Genomic DNA, 26,329 nt, shown 5'->3' with positions numbered 1-26,329 from the left:
CTGAAGGACCATGCTATCTATCTCAAGGATAGCTCTACAGCTACAATGAGAGGTGGTTTTTTGGTATTTTTGTTTTTCAAAGCATCTTTTAAGAAGTATAGCCTTCCCTACAGTTAGGTACTTTCCCCACTTCCTTGTCCCTTACTCGTCCTTAAAATTACCTGAAATATTGAGGTATGACGCTGATTTGAAACCCTTCATAGTTGCCTAACCTATGCAAGACCCTGGGTTCCATCTCTAGCTCTGCCAAGGAAACAAACAACTAGGACAAAAAAGTAACACTTCAAACACCAAACTTCAAAAGGCCAAAAGTGCTTTTGATATGCAATATCGGAATCTAAGAAATTTCTCTCCAGTGGATATACCATTAAGAAAAATAAAAGTAAAGCCGGTTACAAAATGGAAAGATTCTATAGTTTTAATTAATTATATAAGAATACTTAGATACTTCATAGCAATTCTCCTTGAGGAATTATTTCCATGCTCAATATGAAATAACTGAAATGATTTCAGGTAAATTAAATCCATTAAGTAAATTTCACACACAAAGCCGACAAGTGCTTTTGAGAATTGTAGAATCTATTTATTCATTTATTTATTTAGGGTACTGGGATCGAACTCAGGGGTACTCAACCACTAAGCCACATCCTTAGCCCTATTTTGTATTTTATTTGAAGACAGGGTGTCACCGAGTTGCTTAGTACCTCACTTTTGCTGAGGCTGACTTTGAACTTGAGATCCTCCTACCTCAGCCTCCCCAGCCACTGGGATTACCGGTGTGCACCAGCTGAATTATGTATTTTAAACAAGAACGTTTTCTTTTAGAAATTTGTTGTTCAGGGGCTGGGGTTGTGGCTCAGTGGTAGAGGGCTCCCCTAGAAATTTGTTGCACAAAATTTGCTGGTAAATATTTTAATAAAAATGTAATGTTTTAAGAGTTTAGGAATAGGTGTGGTTGGGTCTAGTCTAAGATCCGATGGAAGACGAAAAGATCTGTATAACAATACTTCCTTCACCACCTTTGAAGAGCTTTAACCAAGATCTCACCATGAGGAAGGGTCAGACAACGCAAGCAGAAAAAAATTTTGTAGAATAACTAGCCTTATATTTTTAAAACACTGTCAATTTCATAAAAGACGAAGACTGCAGATTAAAAGAAATTAAAAGAACGTGACATCTAAAGGCAATATGTGACCCTGAAATGGGTCCTTTATAAGAGGAGGAAAATGTCATAAAGAATATTGAGATAATTGCTGAAATTAGATGTGGACTGTAGTTTGACATAAATATTGCGTCAATGTTTAATTTTTTGAATACATTCTATACAAAATATCCTTGTTCAGAAGAAGATACACTGAAATATTAAAGGGTAAAAGGACACAACTGTGGAATTTTCTCCCAAATGGTTCAGAAAAAATAATGTATATACCATATATATATATACATGCTCACATCTGCTGTACACATGTACAAAAAGAGATTGCTAAAATTTGAAGCTTGGAGAATCTGGGTTATTCTTAAATTAAAACAATTAAATTTGGTGAAGCTGGATATTTCTACACTATCTTGCAATGTTATGGTAAGTTTGAAATTACTGCAAAATAAATAGTTTTTAAAAACACCTTAGGCTGGTTGTAGCTCATGGTAGAGTGCTTGCCTAGCCTGTACAAGGCCCTGGGTTAGAGCCTTAACTCTGGAAAATAAAATAATTTTAAAAATTAAGACTTTTAAACTGTAAGGAGTTCCTTTAGAGAAGGAATGGTGTAAGTTAGATATACATAGATGATAGATCCTCTGATTGGACTAATTATCTGTTCCTCAATAATAGACTGGAATTTGGGTCATCCAGATATTTCTTCTTCCTTATTGAATTTACTTGAGTTTGGAATAAAAATAGCTAGGAATCTTTATAAGTACTTGTAAGTACTTGTAATACTTACACAGTATTTGGGAAATGTGATTATTTATTGATTTAAGTGAATATTCAATGTCTTATCATCCACAAAACTGGAAAAAATAAGGAGAACAGAACAGATTGTAGCTTCTAGGGGCTCTTTGTAGTGGTAATAGGGAAAAAAATATGTATATTGCATTCCAGAGCCTATTAGTCTGGTACTGTACTATCTGATACAGTAGCCATTAGCTACTTGTGTATTTAAATTTAAACAAAATTAAAATTCAGGCCCTTAGTTGTTCTAGCCACATTTCAAGTGTGCAATAAATTATGTGTTATCTTTGCAGAAAATTCTATTCAAAGGCACTAGCAGAAGAGATTACACAAATAACATTGATGCAAGGTAGATGACGATAAATACCATAGATGCTTGGAGAGGAGAGAGTACCTTGCAAGGGTAGAATAGGAGACATAAGGCAAATTTCAAGAAGATTGCATACAGACAGGCAGCAGTGAACTAGAGCATTCTAGGCAGAGATAACATGAACAAAGCGGGAAAGAGAAAGTCATATGTGAGAGATGGCACTTAATTCTTTGTAATACAGATTCTATAAAGAAGGATAGGGCTACATGAAACCACAAATGCTGAGCCTAGACTGTTCTCTAGGCAATGGAAAGTTACTAGAAGTCTTTGGACAAGACAAGGGATGTGATTAAATAGTTCCTTAAGAAGGAATGTTTACAGGAGGCACAGTGGTGCTTGACTGCAAACCCAGTTATGTGGGAGACTGAAGCAAGAGTATCACAAGTTTGAGGCCAGCCTAGGCAATTTAGTGAAACCCTCTCTAGATAAAATTAAAAGGGACTGGGGGCAAAGCACCTACCCAGCATGATCAAGGCCATGGAGTCAATCCCTAGTACGGGGGTGGGGTGGTGGGAAGAAGAATAAAATAAAGGAATCTTTAGCAAGCAGGTATATAAAATGGATTAGCTTTGAAACCTTAAAGACCAGATAAAATTTCAGCAGCCCAAATGAGATATAGTGAGGAGTTGAGATAGTGTGTTTTACCAGTATTCTGCCAGTAAGGATGTGTCAATGCATGTAACAAATCCTAATTTAAAATGTCTTCAATAAGGATTTTTTTTTTTTTTTTTTTTTTTTTTTTGGTGCTTGGGATTGAACCCAGGGGGTGCTTAACCACTTAGCCACCACTTTTCCACTCCTTTTTATATTTTATTTAGAATCAGGGACCCTCAGCTCTTTTTTTATATTTTATGCAGAGACGGGGTCTGTTAAGTTGCTTAAAGCCTCACTAAGTTGCTGAGGCTGGCCTTGAACTCCCTATCCTCCTGCCTCAGCCTCCTGAGCTGCTGGGGTTACATATGTGCATCACTGCACTTGGCGATAATAAGGAATTTTATTTCTCAACAATTTGGAAATTCTGAAGTAGAAAAGACTTCAAGAGTTCATAAAGAATCAGGTTCTTCCCATTTCTGCCCTGCTATCTCAGATGCTTGCATCATTCTTTACCTAATAGCAAGATGGTAGAGGTAGTTCCAGGCATCCGAACTGCAATGTCCACAGGAAGAAGATTGTCTTAAGAGAGGGAAAGTATTTCCCAGGACTTTTCCCCTCACTTTCCCTAGCTGACTCCCTGCCCATCTCCAAGGTTATAGTTGAGCCACATGCCCATTCCTGAGCCAGTCCCCAGTCCATGGTGGAACAAATGTTGAGGAATCAAAGACAAAAAAGGTAGAGGCAAAGATGACTCTAAATGTTGGAGTCAGATGATCCGGGGATATAGAAAGAGAAGTTATGAGAGGAAAGATGATGATTTTTATAACAGTACATATGAGTTTGTGATGCTAAAGAGATTTTTCAGCTGCAGATGAGGGGTGGGGATGCAGGATGAGATAATGATTCCTGATCATCCAAGAGAAGCATCTGAGAACAACATTGAAGGCACAAAAGGAGAGTAACATTTTAGGAGAAGGGTCATTTTCTGAAGCAAAGTATATAAGAAAGGAAGAAAATTGCAAAATGTGTGCGTGATGCAAATTGAAAGCTGGTTCTAAGTTTTATATGGAAATGTAAAGGCCTGGAATAACCAAGACAATGCTCAAAAAAAGAGCTTAAAGATTTATCCTACCAAATTTCAAAACTTATTATAAGGCTCAGTAATTAACACAGTGTGGTATTGGCAGAAAGATAAATGAATACACCAAGAGAACATAATAGAGAATCCAGAAATAGAACTTGAGAACTTGATTTACGACAAAGTCACTGGTGCAGTTCAGTGAGGAAAGGATAATATTTTGAACAAATGGTGCTGCAGCAATTGGCTACTCATCTGGAAAAAAAGGATATTTGACTCCTACCTCACTCCATATACAATAATTAATTCAAGATGCCTTATAGACCTAAATGGGGAGGGAGTAAGCTTCTATTATCAAATGACACCATAGGAGAGTGGGTAGGGAAGAGAGAATTATTCTAAGACATTTATCTGAAAATGGTCTCATACAAGAATATGTAAAAAATGCTACAAAACAAGAAAAACTATACAACTCGATTTTTAAAATGGGAAAGTCTTGAACAAGTGCTCTACAAATATGATTTTTAAATGGCCAAGAATATATAAAACTGATGGTAATCCAAGTCAGAGCCTCTGTGGGGAACAGGATGAGGAGTATTGGTTAGGAGGGGTCAAGAAGGGGCCAACTAGGGTAGGTACGTGAGAAAAATTTATTGAGCTCTACACTTAAAGACAAGTGTAATTTAGGCCTTTTAATGAATTTATTTTGTGTTTCAATAAAACTGCAAAAAATGTAGAAGGGATGGATGACAATGTAAAGAAATTTAAACTTAGGAACTAAGAGGGACAGTAGAGAGATTGAGGGGACACCATCCTTCAGATATGTGGAAGCAGGGCCCTTTGAGCTGAGTCTCAGGAAGGGGATTAATTAGAAGTGTATGGAAAGGAGATAGTGATGTGAAAGCAGAATCACTCATTCATTCTTGTTTTATTTATTTCTCTCTGAGATGGATAAGGTGGCTTACATGCATGTGCTCACATGTACAAAGTATGGTACATCTATGTTCTGGGGTCCCATTGTGGGAGAAACTTGGAAATTGTTATGAATCATTGAAGAACTTATTTTAGAGAGTAATAAAAGTGAGGTGCATGAGAAATCTATAGTCCTCAGCACCTATTACGTTGCCCTTTGCCTTGAAGACAGAAGGAATTTAGGGTTCTCTCCATATACCCTAGCATCTTTCATAAAAATAAGTTTCATTTGCATTGGTTTCTCTCAGCCTAATTATTATTTACAAACTACAAAAAACATCTATAAGCTGGACTTTGGAGCTCAATATGTTTAAGGTTCTTTTTCACTTTTAGATAATTGTAAATGTATTGTTTAAGAATTCTGTTATCTTCCCTATAGACCAACAGTGATTTCTACTTTAGAGACTAGATTGCAATGGAATATCTTAGAAAATATTGCTACCATCTGAATTGATACATTGTCATAATGCATAAATGTGATAAGAACTCAGCATGTATAAAATTTACTACGTATAAGCCAATTAGTACCATTAACATAAATTTTGGTACCATTACCAACATTAAAAGATTCTGAGAATTCAGTAAGTTAAGTACCTTATCCAATAAAAAACAATGATGCTTTGAACAGATCTTCTGACCTCATATGTTGTCCTTTCCTCCAAACCATCATGTAAGACATGTTCTTTGTGCTTAATCAACTTATGAACTACTAGTAGTGGTGATAATAAAATGGACAGTTTAAGAGCAACTAAGTTCTTCTGGGAGTTCAGTAAAGGAGATGATATTGAAATATCACCTTGGAGATGATATTTCAGGTGAGCTTGGAAGAAAGGACGGAATTTCAAAAGACTGAAAAAAAATAATGGGAGAGCATTCCAGATACACGTGATAGCAGGAACAAAGGCCCAGAGTCACAAAAGCACAGATCAAATCTTGGGAACATTAAGTAGTTTAATTTTGCTGAACTGTAGGAAAAATGTAGAATAATGGTGGGAGACGAGAAAAAACGGTAGCAGTGTGTACAATGGGTCATAAATGGATTTATACTTCGTTGTTATAGTTTGGATATGAGGAGTCCCCCAAAAGCTCATGTGTGAGACAATGCAAGAATTTTATAGGTGAAATAATTAGATCATGAGAGTTGTAACCTAATTTGAGGATTAATCCAATGATATAGATTAACTGGGTGGTAACTGCAGGCAGATAGAGTGTGATTGGAGGAGAGAGATCCCTGGGGTTGTGCCTTTGGTATTTATATATTGTCCCTGGTAAGCAGAGTGCTCTCTGCTTCCTTGTTACCATGTCCTGAGCTGCTTTCTTCCACCACACCATTCTGCCTTGATGTTCTGATTTATCTTGGGCTCAGAGTTATGGAGTCAGCCATCTCTGGGCTATGGCCTCTGAAACCAGGAGGCAAAATATACCATTCTTCCTCTAAATTGTTCTTGTCAGGTTTTTTGGTCATAATCAAAATGATAAGCCAACCAAAACATTGATCTATCCCTTCTTCAGGCAGAGAAGAAAGCAAGAGGAGGTAGGGAGACCATGGTGTCAATTATTGCTAGGCAAAGGTATGGAGAACCTGAAAAAACTTTAAGCAATAAAAAGAAAGAGTTAAGCTGGGCACAGTGGCATATGCCTGAAATCCCCAGCAGCTTGGGAGGCTGAGGCAGGAGGATCGCAAGTTCAAAGCCAGCCTTAGCAATTTAGTGAGGTGCTAAGTAACTGAGTGAGGCCCTGTTTCTAAATAAAATTAAAAATAGGGCTGTGGATGTGGCTCAGTGGTTGAGTGTCCCTGAGTTCAATCCTCGGTATTCCCACTTCCAAAAAAATAAGGAAGAGTTAGAAGAAACAAGGGAAATATTCATGGTAGATTTTTCTTTTATAACACTTTAGGCAAATGAAAGAAAGTAGAAATAATGGGAAAAAAGTATCACAGAAGACTGTGATTTTAAAAAACATTTGTTTGGTTATGTATTTGTTTGCTTATTTGCTTGCTGTGCTGGTATTGAACTCAGGGCCTTGCACATTCGAGACAAGCACTCTAGCACCAATCTACACCCCTAGTCCAAGACTATGTAATTTTGATCTTTGAATATGGAAAATTATACTTACTAACATCCTTTAATTTTATTGTTAAAGGTAAAGAAATTGCTTTTGATGGGAATAATGAATGAGCATTTTCATATATTGAACAACGATTTTAGTTGTCCTTGGGATCTTCTGGAGCCTTCTCTGTCATTCAGATGTACAAGGGTGAGGGGCTGAAGTCATAGAGAGTACAAATGATCGATAAACATATGAAAAGAACTCAATCTCATTGGTAAGTATGTAAATACAATTTAAAAAATAAAAATTTCTAGCCTATCACATGGAGAAAGATTTAAAAGACAAACTATTCAAAAACAAACTTAGTATTTATAAGAAAATTTAAAGAAAACTTCGTATTTAAAAGAATAAAACTAAAAACCTTGATGAAGGACACAAAGAAATCTGGAAAAAATGGAAATAATATACTCAAATAAGAAGATTTAATATTTTAAAAATGAAAATCATGGGCTGGGTTTGTAGCTCAGTGGCAGAGCACTTGCCTAATGTGTGAAGCACTAGGTTCCAGCCTTTGCACCACGAAAAAAATGAAAGAAATAAAATTAAGTCATGCTGTCCATCTACAGCTACAAAAATTTTTTTAATGAAAATCACTTAACTCAATCATAATAAAAAGTTGATGAAATGGTTTTAAAACACATATGGACATTTTAAGTGAAATAAAATAAGCAGACTGAAGAACAGTGTATAGAGCAGGCCATGATTAAAAAAAAAAAAACCAAAACAAAACAGAGAAATTACACATATATTCACAGAGGAAGAAAACAAGGACTACTGAAATAAAGGGGACTGTTAGTCAGCCTTTTGTCACTGTGATAAAATGCCTGAGAAAAACAGCTTAAAGGAGGAAATATTTATTTTGGTTCACAGTTTCAGACGTTTAAGCCGATGGTCAGTAGGCTCAATTGTTTCTGGGTCTGTGGTTGAGGCAGTGCATTATGGTGGGAGGTCATGGTTGATCAAAGCTGCTCACCTCATGGTAACTGGGAAATAGAGAGAAAGTGGGAGAGAGACAGACAGGTATACCAGGGCTTGCCCCCAGTGACTTAACTTCTTCCAATTAGGTCTCACTTCCTAAGGTTTCTACCACCTCCCCAAACTGTCATCAGCCATGAGTCCACCAATGGATTAATGCATTGATGAGAACAGAGCCCTCAGAATACAATTGCTTCCTAAAAACTGCACCTCTGGATACTACTGCATTGAGGACCAAGCCTCCAGCACATTAGCCTTTTGGAGGTCATTATAGATCCAAACCATAACAGGGAGAGAGAAAATCTCAGTTTATCCATTTTCCTCCTTCTGATTTTGAAAATGTGAGTATATTATGTATTAAAAATAATGAAATTAATAGTGGGGTAGAATTGGTATACATGGTCTACTAGACAAAAATCTTATTAGAAGGTTAAAAGAATGAACCTCATGATGTTTGCAATAGTTCTTGGCACAAGAAGTGTTATGTAAATATTTGTTGTTATTTTTATAATCTTGACATGAAAATGGTATGACTTTATTTTCATAGAGGAGTATATTAATAGATTTTTGTTATAGAAATTTAAAAAGTTTGGGATGGGGAAAAATAAAAAATAAGATGAAAAGACCCATAACAAATATACTTTGTATATAACCAGAGATATGAAAAATTGTGCTCTATATGTGTAATAAGAATTATAATGCATTCTGCTGTCATTTATAAATACAAATAATTAATTTTTTAAAAAAATACCCATAACAAAGTGGGAAAATATAATATATATAATGAGCAAGATCAGTTATTTGACAGATATTTCTGAGGGTCCACCCTGGGACAAGCATTACACTAGAGGTTAATTATATTGTGATGAAGAAGATGATTTTGGCCCTTATGGAATTTATAGTTGACAGAGACTTAGATTTATGCCCACATATACAAAAGGTTAATCCATAAGGAAAAAAAAAAATCTCACAGGTCAACAGGAAATGGCAAAAGAGGAAAAAAAAAAAAAAGAATTGCTAATGGTACCGGAAAGTAAATCCCGTCTCAGTAGTCAATTTTGTTCAAACAAAACCAACAAGATATGTTTATTTGTTTATTACTGGTAACCATAAAAAAATTAAAATAAACCAGGCAGATTTCAGTGTTGGCATGGTGGAGACATCCTGAGAGTGGGAGTATAATTGGTATAAGCTTCCTGCAAGGCAGTTTAACAACATGTATTGGAATTTTAATTATGCCAACTGGTTGACTTAGCAATTCACTCCTAAGAAGAAATAATGGGATGTGAATTTGAAGATGTGTGTTCAAAGATGTGTACCCCCAGCCTTCCTTATAATAGTGAAAAAATAAAAAAGCATGCTAATACATCTTTCAGGTGATGGGTTAAATTATGATACAATTTTATATGATGCAGTATTTAAGAGAATAATGTGGTTGTAAGTACATGAAAGTGAAAATATGTCACAATATTAGATCTCATGACAGATTGTTAAAAAAATAGTTTTATCCCCTTTAAAGATGTGGGTGTATGTCTGAATGGGAGGGTATATCAAAAAATCTGGAAAGATAGATTTCAAAACTCAACAGAGATTGTCTCTGGGTGATGACATGTGGGGTGGTCTTTGTTTTATTCTCTTTACTTTTTGGGTATTTTTTTGTGTGTGTCATTTTCTGAATCTTTAGCAATGAATACATTATTTATATGTCAGTAAATGAAATAAAACTATTCTAAAGTTGTTTCTTAATTTTTTAAAAATACTTTGGGAATGACCTTTGTCTAATCAAAGCCATGATAACCCAAGGTTTTACTATTAAGTCTCTCAGGTTTTGCACATTTATATTTTTTTCCTGTCCTAAGTCAGTAGGGAAACCTTTGTAAATAATAAAATATTTCAAGAATTTGGAACAAAATGACAATCACAGAGTACTGACCTCATTTCCACGATGGTTAAAAGAACTGAAGGAAAAGAAACCCTGACGGGAAAGCAGACAAATCTGAGCAGCCCTGGTCTTTATGAATTAGGTTCCTCGGTGCTGGGCAGGCCAGAACGGAAGGGAACAGTCTGCCTCTTCCTTGGATTGTCATTGGCCTAACTATTCCCAAGTTCTCATAAATTTCCATATGCACTAGGTTTTAGGGTGAGGGAGAATGATTCCCCTTGTCTCTGTCACTCTCCTTTCATCCTTATTAAATCTATTTGTCCCATTAGCAGCATATTAAGTCCTCTTGATTCTGCAACTCTGTAATAAGACAGCAGAAAACACCCCCTGCCATTCAATTCAGTCTCTTGTAGAAGTTGGGATCTAAAGTTTATTCTATTTAGACAGAATTGTTCTGTGACTCACAATGCTACCCATCCACAAACAGAAAACAGCTACGTCCCAGCCTCAGATCTTGGGGCAAGAGGAGGAGGCAGGCTCCAGGGATTAAGGGTTATTGTAAAGGGTCTATGATTTCATAGAGGTCCCGAGCATGGTCTGAAAATGAAATAGACCAAAATAAAATTACTGTTGTGTAGGGACCCACATTTTAAAACACTTAGATGAAAAAGGATTTCTCGTTCTTAAGACATTTATAAACTCCCAAACTAAAATAATCAACTTTGTATGGTCTCTTTCATGTCTACTTCCCTCTGTATCTCCAATTTCCCCTTCCCATCCTCAGCCCCACTTTCTAGTTTTGGCAAACCCAGTAGAAGCAAGTTGTCCAGCACCCCATGCGTTTTTAATAAGATGGTTCAGTCCAAGTTTTACAGACTTGTAGAATAGCCCTCTGTTCCCCATATATTTCTTTCCCTTCCTCTTATTAGAACAAAATTCCCATGTAAAATTTTTTAAAAATGGAAACAAATTGACTGTCATGGTGCCTTGACATAAGGGTAAGGAGAAGCACTGGACAATTTTCATGTTTCTAGGCCTAATTATTGGTTTACTTACTAGAAAAATTCACAAAATTTTCTAAGCATCTTTTTTTCCCCAAAAATAAATGTTGAAATGCTTGCTATTGTAAAATGGAAAACCTTAGGAAGAACTTTATAATAATAAGTCTATGTATCTGAATTGGAGGAAAAAATGACATGTTATGGAAATACTTGTATACTCCAGTTTCAGCTACTATAACATTTCTTTAAATAAAATTTAAAAGAATGTTACCTCAGATTTATGAATAACCGCTTTGTCTATGCTACACTCAAAGTCAGCATTTCATGGAGGAACTTTGTGTTCTATTGTGTTTCTTTTTTTTCAAACTACTTTTCTTTCTACATGATAATATCAGAGTTTTTAGTTGCTAGCAACTCATCTAGTAACAGCAAAGAACTGATAGGAGGTTTGAGGTAAGCAAATGATTAAGAGGTAGTTTTATATGTTTAATATTGCTTGAAACTGAACAGCCTTGAGGGACTGGATGGAGCCCTTAAAAAAGGGAAATAAATTCCAACTGACAAGCTATGGCAGTGTTTGGATTTTAAGCTTGTGGTGAGCCAAGTAACGTTGCGGGCTCATGCAGCAGAATCTGACATTAGATTATGTTAATTGCACACACTTCTACCCCAACTCTACCCCTACTTATGCTAATAATCAACATTTCAGAAGTATATTTGAATAGGAACACATTCTATTTTTGACAAAATTGTTCTCAACATTTTCCTAGTGATGTTTCCAAACTTGGAAAGACTGCAGTACTAAGTCACTTTAAAACAAATGAGTCTACTCCTTTAGGTAAAATGAAGGGAGATCCCGTGGGATCCTGATCGTGGTGCACACCTGTGTTGTTTTGCACAGATCCATCAGGTATGTGTCACACACTTGTAAGGTCAACTGTTTTGTGAACTGAAGGTACAAGATGGAGACCTGGCCCATGCTGCCATGCCTGCCATTTCTTCTATTTTTACCTACCAGAAGGTAACCTGTTCCATAAAACGTCTTTCTCTGCTGGGCCTGGACACGTCCCACTTTTGAAGTTCCAAAAAGAGAGTCAATCCAACTAAAACAGATTCTTCCAGATTGAATTCACAGAGTTCTGTCACCGAAAGAAGAGGAAGAGCCCACAAGAAATTGGACTGTTTGGAAAAACTCACTGTGGTGGACACCAGTAAATGGAGATGTGATCACTATGAGAACTCAAGGCATCTTATTTTACCTGTGTAGGAACTGAAGTGATTCACTCAAGATTAGAGTTTACCATCGAGACGATCTGGCTCTGGTCAACCTTGCACTCATGATTTAGCAAACATATTTTATTGATCAAAACCATTTTGCTGGATTCTTTCTTTTCTGTGAGGGAAACAGGACTTTTTAGGCCTCTAGAATCAAATGTGAAAATAAGAACTTTAAAAAATTTTAACAAGAGAAACTAGTAACAACACACAAACATTTTTAACTTGGATTTGCCAGAATTATAAGGTCTATCCTCAGTTTATATCTTTAGGTTGGGGATTTAGCTCAGTTGGTAGAGTGTTTGCCTTGCATGTACAAGGCCATCGGTTTGATCCCAGCACCACCAAAAAAAAAAAAAAGGAATACTGTTTTTATGTGTTAATATTTAGAGACAAAAATTCTTCAAAAACAAGAAGAAAAATATCCTTCTGTCTTCATCCAGAAACCTCATCTTAATCTAATTATCTAGCTTTATTTAACTTCATTTTTACATGGGTATAGGATAGAATAGGTTTGCCTTAATTTTTACCTTACTATCAGGCTTTTAAACTTTCTAACATGAACTACAGCAGCTAATAAGATCAACTGGCTAATCGGCACTAGAATTATTAGAGTCTCTTGACCAAAAGCAAATATTTCAAACCAATATTGTACTCACAGATGAAAACTTTCCACTCAAATCAGAGAGATTCTTAACATAGTTTTCTCTTCCACTGTAATGCTTTTCATTTTCTGTTATATATGAAACATAAAAATGTTAATAGTCGTATACCTAAGGAAGAAAAATAAATCCCATATTCATTTAACATGAAATGGTTCTTTAATCAAATCCCTAGTGAAGAGATGTGATAGATAGTAATAATAGTGATAGATTTTTTTTAAAATTAAAAAATAACACAGGAGGAATGTACTTAGCCAGTTATGGAATTAATCTCTCTAGCTGAGATTATCTTAAAAATTCTTAAACAGGTTCTGTCAAGTGGGAGAATATGATATTATTTTATAGCATTTGCATATGAAAAATTAACATTTATGTATGTGTTTTTGTGTGTCCTAGACTTTGTAAAATGTCTCCCATGTTTTAAATCTTCTTTAGAATACCTTGAAAGAGTAAATACTATAACCCCCCCACTTAAGAGTGAGAAAAATGAGGTTCAAAGGGGTGAAATGACTGGTTTAGTTACAAATGTAGTGAGTAGTGGATTCTTGGTTTGAAATGATGTCTTCTGATTTTAAAACTGTACATCTTACCCCAAAGAAAATATATTTCCAAGGAATAGCACACATATCTTTTTTTTTTTTTTTTTTACAAAATTTTACAGTAACTATGTATAGTAACCCTTGCTAAGGTTTGGATGTGGTTTGTCCTCCAAGCGTTCACTTGTTTGGAATTTTGGTTCTCAGCGTGGCAGTGTTGAGGAAGGGTAACTTCAAGGGGTAGGGTCTAGTAGGAAGTGCTTAGATCATCATCGAGGGTGCTGACCTCAGACGGGGATAATGTAGTTCTCATGCAACCCCAGTTCCTGAAAGAACGAGTTGTTATAAAGAGTAAATGGCGATCATGGCGTCAATGCAGGGTCGAGCTGTGCAGTTTTAGCGGGTACAAGATATACCCCGGACACGGGAGACGCTACGCCAGGACCGACGGAAAGGTTTTCCAATTTCTTAATGCAAAATGCGAGTTGGCTTTCCTATCCAAGAGGAATCCTCGGCAGATAAACTGGACTGTCCTCTACAGAAGAAAGCACAAAAAGGGCCAGTCGGAAGAAATTCAAAAGAAGAGAACCCGGCGTGCTGTCAAATTTCAGAGGGCCATCACTGGTGCATCCCTTGCTGATATCATGGCCAAGAGGAATCAGAAACCAGAAGTTAGAAAGGCTCAAGGAGAGCAAGCTATTAGGGCTGCCAAGGAAGCAAAAAAGGCTAAGCAGGCATCTAAAAAGACGGCAATGGCTGCTGCTAAGGCTCCCACAAAGGCCGCACCTAAGCAAAAGATTGTGAAACCTGTGAAGGTTTCTGCTCCCCGAGTTGGTGGAAAACGCTAAATTGGCAGATGAGATTTTAAAATAAAGATGTCTATAACTTAAAAAAAAAAAAAAAAAAGAGTAAATGGCTCCTGCCATGATGCCATCTGCCATGAGGCCCTTACCAGAAGCTCAATAAATGAAGCTATTCAACCTTGGCCTTCCAGCCTCCAAAACTGTGAGCTAATAAATCTCTTTTCTTTATAAGTGCCCAGCTTCAGATATTTCATTATAGCAATGGAAAATGGACTAACTCCTCTAAAATCCCTTAAAAATGCTTAATTTCTTTTCCTTTAATCAAATTGTGATTTAGTACCAATGACTTCTTTGGGCATTTTAAGTTGGAGGGCATACTTTTTAGGCAAAATAGAGTAAATTGACAATTACATTGTGAAATATAAATAACTGTTTTCAGCATTTCATAATCCAATGTATTGTTACATAAAACCAAATATTTTTTTAATAAATAGGGAAACTGCATTGTAGTAAGAAAAAAGATACTAACCAGAAATACCAATATTTCATGAAAATCATAAATTATTTAAAATTTGGTCCTTTCACTCAAAAATATATTCACTTAAAAACTGCATATATTGTACTATTTTTCAATTGATCATTGAAAAACATTTTTAAAATAATACAGCAGGATATAAACAAAAATTTAAATTCCTCTTCTCAGATCATTATTTATGTGTATATGCCTTATAAAATCCCTTTATAATTTTAGGAATTAGAAATCATGGACATAACAACTAAATGAAATAAGAGATCTCTGACTGGATCCTGGTCAAGACAAAATACAATTATAAAGGATTTTATGGAAACAATTTGGAATTTAAAATTTAGATCTGATAATAGTATATAATACTTTCTTTAGGGAGGTAATTATATTATGAAGGTAGAGAATGTCCTTGTTTTTAAGAGATATGTGATGAAGTTTTTGGGTCAAATCTAACCATCAAATAGTAGAGGAAATAAAGGAAAAATGTAGAGGAAGAAGAGGAAAGAGGAGAAAGAGAAGTAGCATAGGGAAAGAGACTTGCAACTTCTCTGACAAATAAAAAGAATAAAAGAATAAGGGGAAATCGAAGGAATCATAACAGCATACTGTAATGAAAATAGTCATCTGGTACCAGAAATATTTGTGCTCAGCTCCAGACTTTACCTATTATTTAATACTCATGTGACCTTGGCCTGGTGAGTTACCCTTTTGGGGATTCACTTGTGCCCCCTAAAGCGAAGACACTGTCCACCTTGAAGCATTCTTGTAATAATTAGGTAAAAGAAGTCCTGACCTGTGCAATATTACTGGTTCTCACTCCATCTAAACTAAAACACACTTTCTTTAATAATAACCTACGAGGGCTGGGGTTGTGGCTCAGCAGTAGAGCACTCGCCTGGCATGTGCGAGACCCTGGGTTCGATCCTCAGCACCACATAAAAATAAATAAGTGAAATAAAGGTATTGTGCTCAACTACAACTAAAAAATAAATATTTAAAATAAAAAACAATGACCTATGAAAAAACTTCTTGTTTATAGTAATGTTGAGCTAAATTATTCAAATCATACCCCCCTCTGCAGCTGAAAGTGACTAAAAGTTTGGATATTTAAAAAATCTCTTGAGACATTAAAGAGATGGTGAGGCAGTAAGACATTTTCAGGACAAACAGACAGAAAATGAGAGTATTTGGAATAATCAAATGTAAATACCAAAAGTAAATAAATATAGAAGTGAATTTTTTGAACTTGGTGAGTAGTTTTAACATTAGCTTTTTTTAAAAAATTTATTTATTAGTTCTAATCAGTTATACATGATAGTAGAAAGCTCTTCGATTCATTGTACACAAATGGAGCAGAATTTCACTTCTCTGAGCATGAAGTAGAGTCACACCATTCGTGTAGTCATACATGTATCTAGGGTAATGATGTCCATCTCTTTTCACTGGCTTTCCTACCCTTTTGCTCCCTCCCTCCCTTCTCTTTTCCCCATCCAAATGTCCTTCACTTTTCTCATGTCCCCCCACACCACCATATGGATTAGCATTCACTTGTCAGAGAAAACATTTAGTCCCTGGTTTTTGAGATTGGCTTATTTCGCTTAGCATGGTATTTTCCAACTCCATCCATTTACCTGCAAATGCCATAATTTTATTCTCTTTTAGTGCTGGGTAATATTCTGCTGTGTATATGAACCACAGTTTTTTTTTTTTTATCCATTCTTCTAGGCTTCCACAGGTTAGCAATTGTTTGCACTAGCTTTGAGGGAACTGAAGGTGGAATTGGTGAACTATATGGTAGATCAGAAGAGGCAGTTATGTCATAGGACCTCACACAAGGACACCCCAGTTCTCCTCTCTCATCCCCTCTAGTCCCGTCACCCTAATTTGCCTTTTCTGAACTGTTTTTGTAAATTGAGGTATCAGTTACACAAAATAAAATGCCCCAATTATAAGCGTTTTAAAAAAAGTAGATCTGAAGAATTTGTTCCAAGAACAACATAGAGAAACAAGATGGAGGATTAGAAAGACAGGACACTGCAAGGAGATCTAATGTATGTTTAGTTGTTGTTCTAGATGGAGAGGAAACAGACAATGGGAAAAGGTAATACTTGAAGACACCACGGCTGAGAATTTTCCAGGATGGATGAAAGCTATCAATCCACAGATTATAGATCTCTAGTAAATCTCAAACTAGCTAAATTTAAAAATTGAAACAAAACAAAAATCCCCTTCACTTGATTTTGTCATTGTTTTCTGAGTCGTGGTGAAGTAGCAGAAAACCAATGGCCAAAAAAAAAAAAATCTTAAAAGCAAGTGCAGGAAAAGAAAAAATCATCTGAAAAGAGGGGAGGTGGGGGGAGAAGGAGAATTGGGCTAAGTAAAGACCTAGAAGGCTTCACTGGTGGCTCTACTGAAAAATAAATGAGATCTTTTACAAATTACTCCAGAGGATCATGAGTCTATTTCAAGAGTCTTTATAAGATCCACTCAGGATGAAAACGCTATTTCAGTTTGTACTGGAGGTTGTGGCCATACAGTGAGATGAGAAGGAAAGGTAAAAGGGTAAGGACTGGCAAGGAGAAACAAAACTACAACTTAGATGATACAATTACGTACTTTATCTAAAATTCCACATCTAAATTTCACAGTAAAAAGGCGAGAAGGACCTTACATTTGGGTATGGTTTTCAATGCACTCTTTTTGGGGGGAGATATACTGGGGGTTGAACTCAGGAGCACTCAACCACTGAGCCACATCCCCATCCCTATTTTGTATTTTACTTAGAGACAGGGTCTCCCTGAGTTGCTAAGCGCCTCGCTTTTGCGGAGGTTGGCTTTGAACTCCTGATCCCCCTGCCTCAGCCTCCCAATTCACTGCATTCTTAATGATCTTATTATTATTTTTTTTTTATGAGGAAGTAAGGCACAGAGAAGTTGAGTTGCAAAGCTGGGGAATGAAAGAACTTGCACCAGGACTCAGGTCTGCTGACTGTTCAAGTGCCTTTCCAGTTCACAGGTTATTTATTTATTTATTTTTAGCATCCATAGAAATGACAATTGTCCCTAAAGTAATCCATTCATTTAGAAACATAATTTGCATATGGTATGTTCTTGGCTATTGGGTGACATCAAAGTCTACATGACCTTGGAATTAGATGGAATCTAAGACTAACTCTTAACCAATGCAGCTGTTTTATTTTGCTTGTCAAAAGAGCAGGAGTGCAAAGTATGTCAGAAGCCATTGATAGTGCTGAGCTATAGGTTGAATCACGTCCACCTAAATTCATCTGTTGATGTCATAATCTCTAGTACTTCAGAATGTGACTGCATTTGGAGAAAGGGTCTTTATACAGGTAAAATTTAAATGAGGTATTTAGGATGAGCCCTGATCCAATGTGACTGCTGTCCTCTAAGTGGAAATGTGGATATGGACAGGTAAGAAGGAAGATCACTCAAACACAGGCAGAAGACAGCCATCTACAAGTCCATGAGAGAGGTCTGGAACAGATCCTCCCCTCACAGCCCTCAGCAGAACACCACTGTACTGACATCTTGATCTTGGACTTCTGGTCTCCACAACTATTAGAGAATAAATTTCTCTTGTTTAACCCTCCAATCTGCACTACAGTTTTTGGTAGCCCCAGAAAACTAATGTGCCTAGTGGCTAAAAGAAAATAAATGTCATTATCCTTGTGCAAACAGGCATATAATCAGATGCTGGATGTGTTTAGCAATGCTTAGTTTCATAGTCTGCACTTATAACTAATGTTCTTCTGGTAGTTATTTTTTTAATGGACAATAACTTTGTTTTTGAATATTTGACACTCTAGCTTTTGTATGGATTTCTTTTCTTGTTTTAACCATCGAAATGATTTTTCTATAACACCGCATTGGATTAATTGAAGTTTTTTAGAAATCAAATTGTTATGACAGGATAACCACTTCTATTGTGACTCTTCTTATATCAGATAATATAAATGAAGCCATATTGTCTGTGAAACGATCTGGCAAACTCTTGAAAGATATCATACATTTTTCTTTTCCAGAATGTGTTAAGCTTATATTCAAGCAGTGATAATTTTGAAGAGTTGACATGAACACTAATTTAATAGCTACTTGAAATTGTGTGGGAGCCCTGGATATGACCTTGTCTACCCAGGCTGAAAGTACCTGAAACATCTGGCCTTTCATTCATTATATTCAACATTCCAGTGGAAAATGCTATTGGAATGTGCAAAGATCCAAACAAGCAGCCAGGACAGCTGCATCTGAGACAAGTTTTATTTTGAAACCAGAAAATCCATGCAAATAAACAACAACAACTAATGTAGTATGAAGCAAATTAATGACAGAGTCCTGGAAATGATTAAAAAAGAAAAACATTTCAATTGTTTTTTCCAGCCTTCTATCTAGAATCAAAACAGGTGGATTACTCATCATCCCCAAAGAGATGGTAGGTTAATATGCAAATTTATGCTATATTGCATATGAGAAAAAAAATTTAGGACATTTTATATTCAATGATTTTTCTAAATCAGGCAATTCCATTTCTACTTCACCTCTAACCTCTGTGTGTCTCTCTCTTTAATTCTAAACCATGATGAAGAAATAAATGTTTCTTAATGTATTATCATTGTTGATCTCCCCTACCAAAGGCTTGTCATCATGAGGCCCAGCCTGAAAAGGAGATTTCTGTAGTTTACATTTGTTTTCAAGGGGAACACAGGTCATTTGGAAACTCACTTGACAACATATCATTCAGGAAAAACAGTAAAGATGTGTACTTGGAAAAACTAACTTATTCATCTTGTCAGAAATGTGAATTCAATACTCATCTATTGAGAAACAATGTAAACTTTTATAATTAGCTCAGGTTGTATGATATTTCTATTTTAGAAAAACAAAGGTATTTAATTAAGATTCTGAATGTTAAAATAGGTCATAGAGTTAGCTAGAAAAATTCTGATTTTTGAATAGGCTCATTGTTGATCTATAGAAACTTCAGGGGTGCTTTTGATCCAAATAGAAAATATGCTAGATTTCTTAATATGTGGCTTTTATGTTACTTGAGTTATCTACTAGAACACTGTCAGTTACATTATTTAGAGAATTTTCAAAAAAATATATTCAATGATTGATTCTTCCTCTATTAAATATTTTATTTTGGGGGCTGGGACTGAGGCTCAGTGGTGCCGCAGTCTGCCTGGGCACAATCAGGAGCCACTTGTCAAAAGAAACTAACTTTATTTTTAGAACCACACACGCCAAACAAAACAGCTCCTCAGGAAAAACCCTCAGAGCCCCAACTGCCACCACCGGCTTCCCACAAGCCTCTACCTCCACCACAAGCCTCACCACCTCCCACAATCCTCCTGCTCTTGAGGCCGATTGGCTGGGTCACGTGGGCGGAGCCAAAAAAGTCCCCCAATGAGCAGCTCCGTGGTCTGAAAGGGCAGGGAAACAGCCCAATGAGCATCACCGCAGAGGAGCCAATCAGCTAGATGTTGCTGGGGCCGTTGTGAGCCAATCATCAGCTGGCAGTCTGAAAGTTTGCTGGGGCCCCTTCGGCTGTGGCTCTCAACATCTCCCCCTCTCTGTTTAAACAACAAGCATGTGGCTTAGGGACCGTGCCTGCCTTAGGTTGTCCAATAGTACATATGGTCCTTACCCGTTATCGGATGAGCTGACCTCAAGGCGTCAGCCTCCTGTCTTAGGTTGGTACCATTGCAATTGGATCTTACCCGTCACTGACTACTGGTCCAGTATACAGCCACACCTGTGGAGAGGTCTTTGTACCAGCAGGGGGGTGAGGTTCTTTGCCTCACCTCTGTTGGCCCCCAAATTTTAGCTGAACAATCATGACAAGCAGAAGGGAGGAAGATACACCGAGCCAATTGACGGCTCCTTTTGGAAAAATTGTACCACCGATGACATCATCAGCAAAAATACCCCAACACTACCACAAGTCGCTGCACCAACAGATAGTTCACAATGCATACAGGTGAGTTCACAATGTGTACAGGCAAGTTCTGCAAGCAGTTCAGTGATGGCTATTGCAGAAGCTGTAGATTGGTTTTATCTTTGTCTTCACCAGCACTGGGATGAAGATAGGAATTCTGGCAATAATGGCTAAAGAAAAAATTATGTAACATTCCAGAAGGCACTAAAAGAAAACAATTTTCTTAACAATTTACATTGTCTTTAAGAGAATTATTAAATATAATGAAAAGGAAAGATGAAAGTAAACAAACAGATCTGTTAACCTCCTTTTTTGTTTACATATTAAAACAATCCTCAACAGTTGTTTACCCAATTTAAATTAAACCATTTAAATCACGTGAATAAAAAAAATATATTTGGATCCATTTTTTCATGAGCGCTCATCATATATGAGCACAACGCAGTGGTACAGCGCTTGCCTAGCATGTGTGAGACACTGGATTCAATCCTCAGCACCACATTAAAAATAAATAAAAATAAAATAAAGGTATTATGACCATCTACAACTTTAATTTTTTTTAATTAAGTAGTTTAGTTTATCCTCTCTTTCAAAGTAATCAAAAATTCTAGAAATGCTTCCTGGCATTATTTAAACTTGCTACTTTAGAGTCAATCCCTTACTTGCTAATAACTTTAATTGCATCAATCTCTCATTCTGAAATTATTCTTTTTATCTTGACTTATTAGTTCACAGGGACTCCTGCTCAAGAAACAGTTTTCTGATGCCAATACAGATAAGAGTTCAATCTATGGCAGCCAACATACTGGAAAATGAGGTTAATCTGTCTTTGTTGTAAAACATGTACTAGAACATTCACTCTTATAGAGCATTGAACTAACCAGAATCTGTGGTCTATCCCGTGAATTAATCTGCTTAACATTCCTGCACCAGCCTTAATCACTTCCTCTCAGAAGGCTTATGTTTCTCATTTGTGTCTTAATTTGTGTAACTTCAATGAATCTTTACAGGCATATTATTTTGTAACTTGTTTTCCGATTATTTAGTTCTTAAGATCTATCTTGTTAGTTAGATCATAAACTCTCAAGGGTAGGCATCATGTTTTCTATTGTTCTTTGGAACAGCCTCATCATAAAGATTAGCACTCATTCACCTAAAAAGCTAAATTAACATTCCTAACAATGATGTTCAGCCACAGTACAATTCCGAAGTGTTTTCTGAATAGTCCAAGACTATTGACATGACAATTGTCAGGTGGAATACTCTCTCTCTCTCTCTCTCTCTGTTTTTTGAAATTTTGGCAATCTTTAAATGGTAAACATACATCATCACTTTTAGGTACTGGAGAATAGTATTCCCAAATATTCATTCTGAATAGACAAGAGTTTACTAAGTAGGTTCTCCATCTACAGAAGCTCAGGGAATGCATTTGTTTTTAACAAAATCAATGAAACAAAACTCAAAATAGAAGACAAGCTTTGTAATTTAGATCTCATTATATTAGACGTTGTGATAAATTGACATGCAAGGCTTATGCTGAACTCTACATTTGTTTTAGCTATAAAATGGGTTTATTCAATAAATTATTACTGTAACGAAGATGAGAAAATTTTAAATAATTTATGTAATATCTAGTTGTTTAGCATCTTCTCTCTCTCTCTCTCTCTCTCTCTCTCTCTCTCTCTCTCTCCACACACACATACACACACATGGACACACTTTTCAAGCCTCTTGAGATATATAAAAAAGTAAAACAAAGATTCCTGCCCTTGTAGAGTTTATATTCTAATAGAGTGGGATATGACTTGAAAAACATTAAAAATTAAGAAATATGTGGCTGATACTATGATTTGAATGTGTTGCCAATGTGACAGAATTAGTTGGTGATTAGACCATGAGGTCTCTTAACAGGTATGATGAAGGCAGCTCTTTCTGCCCTTCCACTTTCTCCTTGAGAAGACATAGTTTTTCTTCCTTCTTGAGGACTCAGCATTTTGGGTGCCATCTTTAAAGCACAGAGCAGTCCTCATCAGATGCTGGCCCCATGATCTTGAACCTCCCAGCCTCCAGTTGTGAGGGAGATAAATGACTGTTCTTTATACATTACCCTCTCTTGGGTATTTTGGTATAGCAGCACAAAGTAAAACCAGTGATAATAATTGTTATAGAGAAAAATAAAACATGGAGGGAAGATAGAGAATAGGAAGGATGAAGGAGTTAGACAAGCGTGCTCTGAAAAGGCAACTTGAGAGCAAAGATCTGCAGAAATGAGGGCAGAACCACCAGTCTGTGCCAAAGGGGTCTTGCAAGTGCTAAAGTGTTTACGTGCCTTGGCAAGGGCTCTGGTGGCTGGAGTGCGCTGGGTGAGTGGAGCAGGGGAGGATGAGGTCAGAACATGCAGGACTTTGTGTGTTCTCCTCATCCACATCACTGTGGAACTTTGAAGGGACTCAAGCCCAGGGCCTGCCTAAGGACTCTGGCTTTTAAACTCTCCCTAAGTGATCCACAGAAGTCCTTGAGGCCATGTTAAAGCTTTGGCTTTTATTGTGAGTGAGATGAAGGACATTATGTGTTCTCAAGCAGAGAAATTATGTGAGTAGCTTAAAATCACTTTGGATGAGGGCAGAGGCAGGGAAAGCACTGCCTTAAGAAAAGACACTCGTGGGCTGAGGATGTGGCTCAAGCGGTAGCGCGCTTGCCTGGCATGCGTGCGGCCCGGGTTCGATCCTCAGCACCACATACAAACAAAGATGTTGTGTCCGCCGAAAACTAAAAAATAAAAAAAAAATAAAAAGACATTCGTGTTTGTTGTTCTGTGCTGGGCTTATTTAAATCAACATAATGTCCTTCGAATTCATCCATGCTGTGACAGAAAGATACAATTTCATATTTTTTAATGACCAAATAGTAGTCTATTGCAAGTGTATATTATTTGTTTCAGATCACAAAATTATTATAGAAATTTATCACATTTCTTTTTTAAATATTTGGAAAGAAATTTAAATTTGAAATTTTTAATTGACACAGAAAAATCGTTCACATTTATGGGGTGCCATGTGACGTACGTATACATTGCATAAAACATTTTCTTTGTCCTTTCATTTGTGGATAAACATTGATTCTACATTTTGGCTACCATGAATGATGCTGTAGTAAACACAGGGGTGCGGATGTCCCATCAACATACTGATTTCCTTTTCTTGGGATACATACCCAGTAGTAGGACTGCTGGATATGATCTCACTCAAATGTAGAATCTAGAAAAGTCTATCTCAGAAAGTTGAGAGAAGAGTAGAGTTTACTGGAGGCGGGGGAATAGGGGGTGGAGAGGGAAATTGGAAGAAATTGGTCAATGAATATACTTTCATAGTTAGATATAAGGAATAAATTCTGTTGTTGTATTACACAGCAGGGCAGCTATAGATAACATTAATGAACTGCATATTTCAAAATAACTAGAAGAGAGGATTTTGGATGTCCTTAATACAGAGAACTTATAAATGTTTCAGGGTATGAGTAATCATCCTTATTTGATCATTACACATATCAAAACATCACATTGTACCCAGAAATATGTACAATTATTATCTGAGTATTAACATAAAATAAAATAAAAAAAAGCTATTTGTGTGCAGTCCTACAATGAGCTTATATTAGTTCAAGTTACTCTTTTTTTTTTTTTTTTTGGTACCAGTGATTGAACTCAGGGGCACTTGACCACTGAGCCACATCACCAGCCCTATTTTGTATTTTATTTACAGACAGGCTCTCACTGAGTTGCTTTGTGCCTCGCTGTTGCTGAGGCTGGCTTTGAACTCTTGATCCTCCTGTCTCAGCCTCCTGAGCTGCTGGGATTACAGATGTGCATCACCATGCCTGGCTCAAGTTACTTTTACCAGAACATTATTATAAAACATTCTGTAAGTCAATTATTGCTTCACACTAATATAAAAAAACCAGTTCAAATTCTTTCATGCACAATACAATTGCATTGTTGAAAAGGTATTCTGGAAACCAAGCTTTCCCATAATTTGATTCTCTTTGTCTGCATTTTGTTGGAGAGGCTGTAAGGGATGAAGAGGAGAAGGCCCTTTTCCTTCCCTGCAAGGAGTGCCACATCCCTCCCTGTCATTCATGTCTCTGGGGCCTGGGTTATGAGCAGGACCAGAAGAATAGGAGTGATAACAGGAACAGGAACAGGCAAGAGACCAGTGTTTGCTTGGGGTCTCACCTTGAGATGTGCAGAGCTTGAGTTGGGCAGAGAAGCCTGCAGAAGTCTCTATGTGTTTGTGACTCTGCTTTCCACTATTTGACACTGAGGTGAATGGAAAGGAAGAGCAAACCACGAGAACTTCAGCTCTACTAAGTAGTGTGAGAGTAGAGTGACCCAAGGACCACTTTGTTGGGATATTTGCCCCTCAGGCGTCTCATCTGGGGGTAATAGTACCACCTTATAAAGTGATTGAGGGTTAATGAAATATACATGTTAGATTAGGTAGTGTGCACAATACTAGGCATATAATATGGAAATAAAAGTGTTTACTGTTACACTATTTCTTTATTGCTTATATGTTTAAAAATCTAGCTAGTTTATAATAACCATAATTTTATTTTGTGCTTAACAATAATTTCATGATTGAATTTAAACCATGTTACATATTTTCAAGAGATTATCAAAGCTCTCCTGCAAACATTATATAGTGAGAAGCTATTTAGAGGAGCTTTGTTATATTGAGATTTGTGTTTAAGATCTCCTTATGAATAATACCACCAATACATAGGTGCTCAGGGCTTTTATTTACAAATGCACTTTAGAAAATGTTCACTATAGCCTGCTTTTCCTGAATTTCTTTCTACAGGGAATAGAATTACCTGCCAGTTTAAGTATGCACAATGTCTTTATTTTTAACACATATAAAAAATAAAACCCGGCACAGTGCTGCATTGAAAACGAGCTTAATAACAGGCTCATTGCAAGTGGCCCTGTGTTTTGTCTGCTGGCGAAGAAGTTAAAATATACATCAGCAGTTGGCATTGAAAGAAATGCCTTTACAACAACTTTTAAAAAGAACAACTCACAATTTTCTATTGTGCCCTTAAAAGACAAAAAAAAAAGAAAAGAAAGAAAGAAAACAAAGTTTGCTTGTTATATTCCCTTTGTGCCTTGCGGTGTAAGGGAAGCTTATTATTTCTACCCATTTAATATTTCTGCAAGCATTTCTAGTTTGGGCATAAACTTATGCATTTTTAAGACCTTTTTGGTTTTATTTATTTGTTTCTAAAACAGTGCCTTTTGCTTTTCTTCTGTATATACTCATACTATATGTAGAAAAACATAAAAAGAGAACTCGTGTATAGTCTTTTCATACAATGATAAATCATGTCAACATTCTGTGTCTTGTTTTGAATATTTTCTTAGAACATACTTTTTTATGATTATACAATTTAAGTTACATAACATTTTGCTATTATAAATAGTGTAGTGACAATCATTTTTCTTTGGGTTGTTCCCCAGGACTAGTTTTAGAAGAGGATTTAATGAGTCAAAGGGTTTTTATACAAAGGGTTTTAATGTACATATATATATACATATGCATACACACACACACACACACACACATATGTATATTTCTGTCCAAA

General features: G+C 36.4%; 1 protein-coding gene across 1 annotated transcript; it reads left to right on the top strand.

Annotated features, from left to right (window-relative positions):
* The first annotated feature begins 13,713 nt into the window (after window positions 1-13,713).
* On the top strand, window positions 13,714-14,298 carry LOC124081209 (large ribosomal subunit protein eL24-like). Its single transcript, XM_046427414.2, has one exon. The coding sequence runs from the start codon at window positions 13,714-13,716 to the stop codon at window positions 14,248-14,250; it is 537 nt and encodes a 178-aa protein (XP_046283370.1). The 3' UTR covers window positions 14,251-14,298.
* Window positions 14,299-26,329: the final 12,031 nt, after the last annotated feature.

This window comes from Marmota monax, unplaced genomic scaffold (assembly GCF_021218885.2).
Source record: "Marmota monax isolate L192 unplaced genomic scaffold, Marmota_monax_Labrador192_F-V1.1 WCK01_AAM20220418_F8-fsc00114, whole genome shotgun sequence".
In the NCBI taxonomy this organism is placed as follows: Eukaryota; Metazoa; Chordata; class Mammalia; order Rodentia; family Sciuridae; genus Marmota; species Marmota monax.
Note: the sequence above shows the minus strand (reverse complement) of the source record. Positions and strands in the feature narration are given on the sequence as shown.